At 40.8% G+C, this 12,493-nt stretch overlaps 1 protein-coding gene across 3 annotated transcripts in view; it reads right to left on the bottom strand.

Moving 5' to 3' along the window:
• Nucleotides 1–8,955: 8,955 nt before the first annotated feature.
• FTO (FTO alpha-ketoglutarate dependent dioxygenase) overlaps nucleotides 8,956–12,493 on the bottom strand; it is a 189,915-nt gene continuing 186,377 nt past the window's right edge. For all 3 annotated transcript variants that reach the window (XM_063312839.1, XM_063312843.1, XM_063312842.1), the window contains one exon: nucleotides 8,956–9,779. In XM_063312839.1, coding sequence (XP_063168909.1) covers nucleotides 9,635–9,779 — 145 coding nt within the window. In that variant the 3' untranslated portion in view covers nucleotides 8,956–9,634. The remainder of the gene's footprint in view (nucleotides 9,780–12,493) is intronic.

Genomic DNA, 12,493 nt, shown 5'->3' with positions numbered 1-12,493 from the left:
GAAAACAGGACAAAATGGACATTTGTTAAAATGACGGGATGGTCTGGAAATGTTAAAAAAAGGGGACTGTCCCCTTCAAAACTGGATGTATGGTCAGCCTACTTGAGCTAGAAGAAGAAACTGGCAGAACTCTTGTCAATTTCACCTCCCCTCCCAAATACAGTATCCCAAATTGCAAGGGATGGCCTAGAGGTATTCCATGGAGTACCCAAAATGGTAATAAAGTAGACAAAATAGCACTGCCTGTCTGGCATTTACACGGGATATTCTTCTGTAAGACAACAAGCAGGGACAAGCAAACTGATCCATGCAGGAGCAGGCTTACTGGCGTTCCGAAACTCCATTATTTTCAGATGTATACAAGTCCACCTAAGGTCTGAGACCTGCCTGACATAGTGAAGCACAGGCTGGCTTAACATGGGAAGGTTCCTTCTGAAGGGGCCAGATTTAACTGACATAAGTCTACTAGATGGGGTGGAGATTGGACAAATAATTAGTCTGTATGCTAAATATTAGATTTAGTTATCTGATGTAGTTAGCAGATCCCCAGTCAGTAGATTCCCCTCTGAAATGATTTCTGAAATGAAATGTGACAGTTGCACACTGAAGTATCAGCTGAAATTTGCCAACAGACTGAATTGGGTGGATTATCTAGTTTCCATAGCAAAGCCTTCAACATTACAAACATCCAAAATAAAATTTAAAAAGCAGTGTTGTAGCAAGAATGACCCACGGACAATCAAGATGGAGTTCAGAACCTTGGTTTTTATCCCCCTTCATTTTTTAATGCTCCAAACCACGCCACTTTTCCAGAGCATGCATGGCAGTTAAGGAGTGTGAGCTACCACACCAGCTTCAACAACAATAGCCCGAAGGCATTTTCAGCTCTGCAACTAACCTTCCAATTGGAGCTGAGATGACTACAATCCAGAGATGAATGAAAAATAAATAAAGTGCCAATTTCACCTGCAGCTGTTTCCTATATTGCAAAGATTCCATTCCTGCTTGAATTGGATTCTGTCATGAAACATTAATTGAGTGAGACAACTAAATATTAATAGAAGAGTAGAAACAACAACCAAAAAAAAAAAAAGGAAAAGAGGAGAGTTTTTCCTTGATTTGGGAACAGCACACGAAAGGTTTTACACTGAGGGTATCTGCAAGGGGGTCGAAAAAGGCAAGATGGCAGTTGTGCCCCATGTTCAAAGCTCCACCCCTTTTTCTGGGCATCACAGAGTCTTCTTGTCTCTGAGTCTCAGGTTACAGTTTTGAATCCAATCTTGCTCTTCAAATCTTGAATTTGAATCAAATTTATTTTATCCGTTCATTCTTATGGAATCCGATACTGGCTAAAGCTTTGGTTGGGTAGCACTTTGTTTTGGGCGGGATCAGTGAGCTCAGCCATATCGAGTCATTGGATAATTAGATCTTTCCTTTTCCCCAAGGTTTTTGGAAGGGGCAGAGGGTATCCTATAGATTTCTTTTGTATTCTTCCTCTAATACTGCCATGCATGCTTTTTGAAGGTTTACAACACACCTTCACAAAACACTACCACAAAAGGTAGGAGATTGTGCCATTAATTTTCAACAGTCATGGTACAGGGGACCCTTGGGGACCTTAGGGCCACAGATTTCCTATCTACTGATCTTCTGCATTTGGCCATAGCTTTCCAGGGTTTCAGACTGAGTATCCTTCTTAGCTCAAAGCAAACCAAGGACTGAGTGCAGAACAGCTACTCTACCACTAAGCTAAAGTTTTGATATGGTCAATTGACTAATCAATAAAGTCATTCATTCATTCATTCATTCATTCATTCATTCACTAAGCTAGAGCACTTCTCCTCAACTGTTCAGCATCGGTGGGCTAATGGCGAAAGAAAAGAATCGTCTTTGATGTCCACAAAAGCAGGCCCTCTCACACAGGTGCCATGTTCTACAATCCTGCTCTATCTTGTCATTCTGCACAGTTCCCGGAACAAATTGCCTGTCATATTTGAAGATAAAACCTGACACTGGAGAAACTGACAAGTCATCCTCAGCCCTGACATACAACACGGAAACCTGAATTTTACTCAACTTGGTCTGGATGGATTTGTCTTCAGAGATTCATTGGGGGAAGGGGGTGTGGAGGGATTTCAAAACACTGTTATTGTGTGTCTGCCTTTATTAAAAATATATCTTTAAAGAGGACGCTTGGCCTTCCTTATTGAATTCTCCATCAAAATACTTTTTTTTTTTTGCATAGGATGTTGCAGGTCTCTATAAAAAGAGAGAAGAGCTTGAGTAAAGAAAAACATCAAAACAGACCAGGGGAATATATATTTTCATTACTCTTTAATAGAGAAATGTATGTTCTTTTATAGGCCTTTAAAAAAAAAGCCCCCAAGGTATCCCTAGAAATGTGTGCTATAAATAAGTACTAAATAGTAATTTTATCTATCATGACTTTCCAGTGGTTTGGCTCAAGAAGCTAATAGATTCTTCCCTGGAAATTACCATAAAGATTCTACCTTTGATAAATAGATGGAGTTACATATTTTTGTAGTGATCCTTCTAATTACCAGGGAGAATAGCTGGGAATGGCTAACAGTGATATTTAGCTGTTCCACGTGATTGGCAAGTTAGATCTGTCTGATGGTCTGTGTGATGACTAAGTCTTAAATGAAGCTTTTGATGTCTCGATTTTTTTGTTTAAATCTGTACTTGATCTACCAGCTGTTTTGAACTCATACTTGCTCTTTAGATAAAAGAGGTTAGGCGGGGGGGGGGTTGTTTTTATGTAAATCTGAACACTAAAGATGTATGCAAACAGGGCCTCTGGTGGTGTAATGGTATGTGGGACTGACCTTGGGAGACAGGAGGGAGAGCTGCAGATGGGGCAGTGGCGTGTAAATGCTATCTCAGCCCACAGAAGGAGAGAGGACGTGGGAAGTGTTTCAGAAGGGATCCTCCCTAGTTTTCTGAAGACTAAAAGGAGACGAGGGGAGAAATACTTTCAGACTTGCAAGACTGATGTTAGCCCTTCGAGGTAGTCCAGACAAGAAGCACAATTATGAGTATAACTCTATTATAAGGTTATATACATACATGAGGCAGTTTGGTGTAGTGGTTAAGGCTCCAGGCTAGACACCAGGAGGCCAGGAATTCTAGTCCCACCTGAGGCACAAAGCCAGCTGGGGGACCTTGGGCCAGTCCCTCTCTCTCAGCCCCAGGGAGGAGGCAATGGCAAACCATTTCTGAAAAACCTTGCTAAGGAAACTGCAGGGACTTGTCCAGAGTCTGAGAATCGGATACGATTGAATGGATAAAAAAAAACATACTTACATACATACATACATACATTACATTACATACTTACATAATTCATTAACATTGCAAGACTGAAAGTAGTCTCAACTGTCAGGAGCAGAGCAGATTAAGGAATGTAGAATAAAGTTATAGCCTGTGTTGTTAGAAAAACATGGTGACAGCTTGTCCAAGAGATGGGACTATTTCCTTTTTATAGAACATCCTAGTATTTTATAGGATATTACAGCTGGAAGGCGTCACTTAGGTCCTTGCATCCAATTCCTTGTTCATTGCAGGAAATAAAATTCAAATGCCCTTGACAGACAGCTGTCTGGCTTCAGCTCAAACACATCCAGTGAAGGTGAGTACTCCTTTATAGCAAAGACAGTTTTCATAGCCCATTTTTTAACAAGAGTCCACAGATCTAACTCAGTTTGCATTGCTGGCAAGGTAAAGGGAATACAACCTTAGCAAGTGTTGGTATCTCCTGGTTCTGAACCTTCCTAGTCTGATGCCCTTCAGATATGTTGAGACTGCAACTTTCAAAGGTTTTGACTCAGCACAGGATGTGATAGGCCCAATTCTACCTGAGGGATTTAGGCTGTCTGGTCTCAAAAAAGAGCTGAAAAACATCGCCTCACCCTCTAGGGGCCATAGATGTGAAGAAATCTCTCTTATGGTGCTCCTGGGCTCCCTGTATTTCTTTGACCAGGCCTGGATGATGTTGTACAGGCTAAAATCCCTCCTGATATCCCTCACTCATCAGTACATGAATCTGTTTGGCATCTTTTTTCAGAAGCGTGATTGAATAAGCCCCATCTATCCACCCTGATCCTTTCCCCACCCTACAGATGTGACCTGATATGCCAACTTCAGAGACAATTGATGAGTTTTGACCCGCTTCCTTGGAAAAGGTCAGGGCTGAGCCTGTGTCTTGCGGAATGTGGCTCTTACCTCCGTGAATCATCCTAACTAAACGCCGTAATTATCATTCCCCTGAGCAGCATCAAATGTTATTTAACAGCCAGTCCCTCTCATTGTGGCATGTCTTTCAAAAGTCTGGGCACTCAAGGGACCAGCAATCTATTACAAAAAGAGTCACTCTGACCCCATTAGCCAGAGTGGCAGAAGAAACTTTGAACTAGAGACATGGCGGCATCAAAGGATTTACGGGAGCTCCACGTTAGCTCTGGACAGGCTAAGGAAGGAAAGAGATCCCATTACTGAATAGGGAGCCAATTCTGAGTCTTTGGCATGCTTCATAAATCACCCCCAGGGATGCTCTAAGTCCCCAGCATGGCACTTAGGCACACAAGTGTGCTCACAGGCACCCCTTTAGCACCTGACACCACCCTGCCCTCAGCCCTATTATCCTTTCTACACTTTGCAACGTTTCTTTCAATAGTAAATGACGCCAAACTCTTGTCTATTTAAGCTGGCATGTGCAAAAACATGCACCAGCCTCCACAAGCCTCTTGATTTCCAAGAACATGCTTGCTTTCCACAGGCATTTTCAGAAATCTTAAACCATGGTGTTTGCTGCAGCCCACTACTTGGTGTATAAATCTGACCCCTGACACCCACCCACGCCCAGAAAAGAGGCAAAAAATAAGCTGGACCATCTTCAGGGGGACTGAGAGGGGGTGGTTGGGGGCAACTGCACCAGTCTGCCTTCTAGCAAATAGATGGTTGGTGACTGGCCATGCCAGCATGGAAGCCATTTCAGGAATGGGCAAGCCACTCATAGCAGCCCTATGGACACCCACAGCTGTTTGGTATGGAGTAACCAACAGCGTGATTGACCCATGCAGTGTGATTCCAGTTGTAGTAAAGTGTGGCCAACATTTTCCCCTGTTCCTCTGAAGCACAGAAGAGCTACCTGTACCCCTCCAGGATCTGCTTAGCTAAAACTCCCAGCATCAGTTGTCAGTGCCCATAACTAGGTGAAGCTGGAACAGAAGTCCCACAGTATCTAGAGCAGTGTTTCTCTACCGTGGCAACTTTAAGATGTATGGACTTTGACTCCCAGAGTTTCCCAGCCAGCAATGAGCCAGTTGAAGTCCACACATCTTAAAGTTGCCATGGTTGAGAAACGCTGCTCTAGACAGCCACTGCTCCTCCACGCTCACTGTTCAGCAAACCTTGCCCATGAACGTATTTGGGATAGGGGGAAGCCAAGGAGGTTAATAATTCAGCAGTTAAGCATTAATAATATAGCATTTGATTTGCCCCCATTGGTGTTTCTCTTTGATTTTGCATTCTTTCCTGGAGAGACACTCTGCTAGAATAGTTAGCCATTTCTGTTTGTTGAGAATTTATGTAGCAGTGGGGAAACTCTTTAAAGTAAGGTCAAAACACCACCAATTCCAAGGGTTTACATTATTCTTTTAAAAAAAAAAGAGCCATAAGCAAATGACGACAACCTTGCCTTACCTCGATGAAATGAAACCAGGTAAGGCTGGATGTTTTCTGAGCAATCGCTTTACCAAGTGGCCCTAAAGCAATAAAAAAAGGGAAACAAAAACAGTGTGGTGTACATGTCAGTTTGGAGTTCAAAAACTCCTTAGCAGCTTCCTAGGAGCCCAAAGGCCCAGAAAATAAGATGCATGGAAGGGCTTCAAGCATCATAACCAGAGATTCACTCCTTTCTATTTGATGCCATGACAATTTACTGGATGTCTTATCACCCAAACCAATGCGTGGGAAGACAGGGAGGCTGAACCAATGACAATAGAAAGTCCTTTGCCCACTCCCCTTGGTCACATTGCTGCTAAGGGAAATCCCAGAAACATTAATACCACCATGCTAATCCTGTTCTTGTCAGTATTTTTTTAAGCCTTTGTGTTTTAAGTAATATTATCAGATGATATACTGTACATCTTTAAAAATTAAAAACAATTAAGTGAATGAGTGACGTACAACACATTAATGAAGGAGAGAGCTGGAAGAATACTAAGTCCAAATTCAAAAATAACCCTTTCATAATGCTTAGAGGGATTATTTCCAACCTTCCTGCCGAGTTTTGTAGTTAAGAAACCTATTGTCTGATTATACTTTTCCTTCACCCTCTCCTTTCCTTTTCCTTTTGTGCTATGTCTTTTCATCGTTAAACTATTGGTCAAGGAACGGTTTTCTCGCTCTTCTTTGTCAACTACCCTGGAAAACATTTTGACAAAGAACAGCATCAAAAGCTTCAAAGAAGTAAACTGATGCAAATGTTGTGTTGGTTTTCAGACTGGAATTGTGAACTGAATGCATCTTCTAAGCACTTACAGATGCAAACAAATGGTTTGCTGCCAAACGGGAACACTAAATCAAAGCCACTTTTTTTACACCACCAAGAAGGGATCGTGGGTTGAGCCAGCTTTCTGAACAGAGATATGAATCGTAAATATAAGGAAACACTTGACACATTCCCCCCAAAAGCAAAATGAGAGACTTTCCCCGCAAACTTAAAGCATGTCTTTTACTCTCCTATCTTCAGCCCAGTGAGAGGATTTCATTTCTGCCAACAATTACTTTCTGCTAATGCAAAATCAACTTTCAGTCCAATTTGGGGATTGTTAGATGGGGGGAAGCGACCTTTTGCCTTGAACCTTGACATCTGTTTGGGTTCTATGTTTAATCAAGAGCTTTTTGTAAAACTGATGGATATTGTCGAAAGGCAAGTGCAGACAGGCAAACAGATCTGTATCTTCAGTAATCCATTTAGCTTGACACACACGTGCAACGGGACCAATTTCACTGCAGTTTGTCCAGCAATGATGAAAAATAAAGGCAGGCAAAGTCCAGAAACAGGATGTTGCGAAATGTACCCATTGCAATTGAGTCAAATGACTGGACAGAAGTAGTCCTTCTCTGCCTGACCCTGGTCCTCCTTATGGAGGATTCGGACTTAATTGGGAGAGACATATAGCGTACAATGCAAGGCTTTGGTGGAGCCCAAACTGCTTAATATCTGTGCTTTGTTGTGTGTTGTTGCATCCCACATTTGTGAGCTACAAACTCCTGTTGGTGGTTGCTCAGTGGAGAGAGAACAGCCACAGGAACAAATTCTCCTAGCTGCCTATTCCCAGTGAAGATCATAATCAGATGTGACCGGTATCGCTGGGCCAAAATATAATCTCACTTATCTCAGAAGGTGACTTCATCTGACCTTGGAAGCTGAATGAGGTTGGGCTGGTTAGTATGTGCGTGTAATACCACCAGGGGATTCTCAGGGCTGTAGATTAGATTGGGAGTTGAAATGCTTCCTGAAAACAGGCTATGGAAAACCACATATCCAATATTGTTGCCAGGGAAACTTCATGACCATGTCCCCAAAGTTCTTCAAAGTTCTCACTGTGTACAGTTTACTGTCTCTGCTCCATCCTTAGGTTCAAAATGTACCTGGCAACAGAGGGTGATCAACTGACTCTCCTTTGCAAAATCTTCTTCCAAAAAAGAATTCGTTGACTGTTAAGGTGCTACAGGACTTTGCATTTTTAAAAAGAAATATATGGTCATGCAAATCCTATTGAACAGAAGCTGGCGAGCAATCCAGAAAACCTTTTACACTCGCCAGCTCTTGAGTTCCAGATGGCCATGAAAATAAGCACTACTTTCATTCAAAGAGCCATGATGCAATGTTGTTGGAGGCTTTGTAAGTCATAGCTTCCAACACTTAAATGAAAGAGAATTAGTCATATATTAACAGTAAAACAAATGCAGTCCTCTTTAGAGTTCACATTGCCCACTCCATACCTCTCAATCCGCAATGTTTCGCTGAAAGACAATTGCCTTGTCAGAGCAGGGAACAGTGGCATTCCTTTTCCACCCTCTGCCTGATGGGCTTTATCTTGAGTTGTTTAAAGTTAAAGACCACTTACCAGCTGTGATAAAAATGCAGGACTCACTGGCACTATTTCTGGGGAAACGGTGACAAAAGATTACATGCATGAGTGAGTGCAGTGGAGATTCCAGATTCCAATCAGGAGCAAGAAAACCACTTGGTTTTGTTTAGAAAACTGTTTGTCTCTAAACAAAAGTAAGCCACGCATATATGGGTGAAAGAATGCAGGCCTGTACTTTTCTCTTGCTCTCTGACTTGCAGACACAAGAATTTATCCCTTCTGTTTGACCTTGTCATTTCTCAGGGATTTGGAGATGGAAAACAAAACAGTACTAGTAAAATATTAATCATTATGGCTGGAAGCTGTTTTGTGGCCTAATTCACATATCAAACAATTCATATATCATACAAACCTAATTTACTCACCGTGTTCCAAGACAACTCCCCCAAAGGATGATGGATGATGGAAGATACCTAAATAAGAAGTATATAGCCACATAGGAGTGACGGTATAGCTACATAGGAATGAGGACTCAGCAACATAGGAGTGAGGGCTTGGTCAACTCTCATAGGTTAATACAGGCAGCAGGGATGTCTTCTTCAAAATGGTGTACATCACTGGATGGTCAAAGCCCTACCCCTTGTCAATGTGCGTTAAAAAGGGAAGGGCTTTGATCCCCTGGTCGCACTCTTGGCTTTGGTGTTAATGATCGCCTTGAGGCCTACAGGTGCTAACCAGTTGCATACCAAGTTAAATTTCATTACTCCTATAGGAAATATAGCATTATATAGCAGCACATTTACTGAGTGCTTCCCAAATGACTGGAACCATTACATCAGCTTATTTTGGAATTTTTATTTCTTATTAAAAACACACAAAAACACAGCAATATTATATTGGCCCCTTAAAGAAGGGATCCAACACCCTCTCCCCCGCCCAAAATGATGATGATGATGATGATGATGATGATATTTGTATCAGTAATCAAGGACAGTGAAAGCAAACAAAAAGTTGGCACTCCATGCGCATCTTGCAGGTCCCCAAATGCACCCATTTTTATTTTTATTTCTATGCACTTTATTTCTCTCTCCTATGCACTCAAAATGTTTCCCTACATAAAACAAACTGGATACTTCACATCTTTATCTTGTAAAGCTCAGAACAATCCTTTAAGGTAGGACAATGATATTTTCCAGATTCATGGGGCAAGTGGACGGTGTTTCTTTGTTATGCAACAGAAGACCAAAAAAAAAGCCATTAAAACAGTCTGCAGTTGGCCCTTGATTTCTCATTACCCATCTGAAATGTTCCCTGGTATGGATATTGCCTGAGTTTTTGTCTCCAAAACAGATCTCGGATAATCTTCTTTTCATAATCCTACTCCAGTAATGTCCTTTGATTAATTTCTTAATTGATCGTGCTACTGAACATCACTAAGTCTGGCTTCTTCATTTTCTTTGCACTTCTTTGGTGTTTCTTAGCAATAAAACTCTTGCCCGTTTCTGACCAAACTTCTAATCTTCCAGAATAGACTGTAGTTCAAATATTATATCATCAAGGTTGAAGGGTAATGGCATACTGGGATCATCGTCCTGCCAGTAAGGGTGGCATTTGGGTTTCTCATCCTTGGGTAAGTTTTTTGAAAGTGGTGAATGGCACCTAAAATCAAAAAGATTGGAAATGAGTTACTGGAAGCAGTTCAAAATCCAACTTTTTAGGATGCAACTTTTGGGGGACTCACAGTAAATGCATTGAACAAATTGGTGCTATGCAGTAATTTTATTTTGCAATTATTATTATTATTATTATTATTTTGCAGGGGAACACATTCAGTTTGATGGAAAAGATATCACTTGCGCTTCTTTTTCCTTCCCCAAAGAGGAGTAATGAATAGTTATGGGCAGATGCAGAGTTCTTAGATAGGAGGAACTCAAAGTATAAAGTCAATATTCAATTTTCAATGTCCAATTGTCCTTCCAGTGGTTTGGAATTTTACCTGCTTGCCTCTCAATTTAAATCTTAAGAGAAGACTTCAGAAGGAAAGGTCCATGTTTTCTTTTTTTTCATATCAGAAAATGTGACCATCCTGGAAGACTACAAGTGCTAGAGACATGGAAGGGGAGGGGGACATTCTTTGTGATCTCAAAACATCAGCATTTTGAAAGCACTCTGAGGCTTTTTGCAAGAGAAATTTTTCAAAAAATGGAAAGAGATTTCAGAAGTGTATCGGAAAACAAGAACAGACAACATGTTCTTGGATCCAGATGTAATCATGCTTAGACCCACTTAAATCAATTAGACCGGAAAGACCAACTTAGATCTCATTGATGTCAAAGGATATATTTTATTGTCTGATTAATATAAAAGCTGTTTCCTTCTTCTGATGCAAGCTTCCACTTTCTGAGAGAAGGACATTCACAAAGAAAATTCAATCCACCAGCATTTTGATGGCAAATTATTTTTTCATTATCTCAAATCTTATCTGGAGTAGGTGCTTCATGCCATTGTTCATAGTTTTTGCAATATTACTAGATTATTGAGGGAGATTAAACCTAATTTATTGAGCTACGGTCACAGGGTAGATTAAATAATATTGCAGTATGTGGTTTGTAAATCTGAGAGATTTACAGGTCTATCAGCTTTGGCAAAAGGAACAAGAAGTGGGGGACTGGCCGGATGCAGATGAAGGTTAATAACAATTTCTGCTGATGAATAGATGGGCAAAACTTCAACAAAATTAAATTAAGAGGTTAGCGTTTGCTATGTCCCCAGAGAAACCCTTTGAATTACACTGTTGCTTATTAAATGGGATCTTCATCAATAGGACTGGAGCTTAATTATAATAAGCAACTAAATCTGCAGTCCTGTGTGGGAAGATTTTATGAGTAGTAAACTGACACATCTCATAAGATTATGTTGTAATAAAGGCTGCCATTTAGTTCTCCTGCACAAGGAAATTTGTAGCAATTTAGTGTCTTCCATTTTAGTTTTGTATCTCTGTGTGTTTTAATTTGCCAACAGCTGGCTAATTATCTAATGCTTTTAAAAGTGCATGAAGTTGAAGACAGTTTTCATTATTGTAATAGGAGAGGAAGAGGAGATGTTCAAAAGACAATGGAATACCTTAGAAACACACTTTTTCTAAATAGCTTGTTTGTGGTTTTAAAGGGGAAAAATGATTATTCTAAAGTTTAATATAGGATGAGTTATTAGTGTGGATTAAAAAGATAAAAAGATAGTTAAGCACCCCTTTGTAAAGCTCGGTTATTGGGACACGGAAGTAAATAATTTTAACCTAGACACAGTAATGGGCATAATTTACAGCCTCTTTCTGCAATCCAGCCCTGTCCAGTTTTATTTATTTGCGACCAGAATAAAGATTTGATTTGATATGCTACTTTCCATTAGAAATACAAGTTCTGGATTACAACTTCCATCAGCTTCAACTGGCACAAGAGTCAGGCAGGCTGAGATTGATATCAGAGGTAGTCTGATGTACCTGGAGTGGGGGGGAAGGCCATCTTACATGCAATCAACATTCCACAGTTGGGGTAAATCTAGTTAAGATCAAGGGAACTTGTGCAGATATTTGAGAATACAAACCTGACCCAAGGGTAAGGGAGTTTCTGGCAACTTTCTTTTGAAAGGTTGCCAAACAAACATGTCTTAATCTGTACATTTGTCTAACTGATGTGCATATGACACTGTGGGAGATCCCGGGGTCCTACCATTCCCCAGAGCAGAAATGCCATTTCTGTCAATAATCAACTGCATCTAGCACTAAAGACCCACCAAGGGTTCCTCTCCAACTCTTGGCATCCCTTATCATTGGCCATATTGTTTGGGGTTCCTCAGAGTAGGGATCCAGTAACATCTGAAGGGACACTCACATACTGGAATGTTTCAGTACATCCCTTCTATATCATTACTCCCTATCTGCATACTCTATGTGTTTAAGTTGCTACTAGCAACAGCAATGTCTAAATTGGTACCCTTGTCCCTCCCTCTAATTAAGACATGCAGTTAAGTTGGTTACGGCATTTTGTACATTTCACAGCTATAGACACTTGATTGCCCCTCCCCTCTGGTGTTATTTCAAGAATATTTAAAACTACCGCATCTTAACAGTACAGTAGAACACAATCCAAAGGAGTGGAAGTTACTGCAGTATTCATTAACTATTCAGCTTCAGCTCAACAGGACAACCTCTACCAAAGGCTATTGGAGGGAAAACGACTGTGCCAAAGCTAACGTAAGTAGAATGCCACATCTTCATTTGCAGCAGAGGAGATCAGGGACTGGCCCCAACAATTAACCGATTAATGCTTTCAACACCACTCAAATAATTAATGGACACAATCCTTTGCAATCAA

This window comes from Candoia aspera, chromosome 11, assembly GCF_035149785.1.
Source record: "Candoia aspera isolate rCanAsp1 chromosome 11, rCanAsp1.hap2, whole genome shotgun sequence".
In the NCBI taxonomy this organism is placed as follows: Eukaryota; Metazoa; Chordata; class Lepidosauria; order Squamata; family Boidae; genus Candoia; species Candoia aspera.
This window is presented reverse-complemented; position numbering and strand designations above follow the sequence as displayed.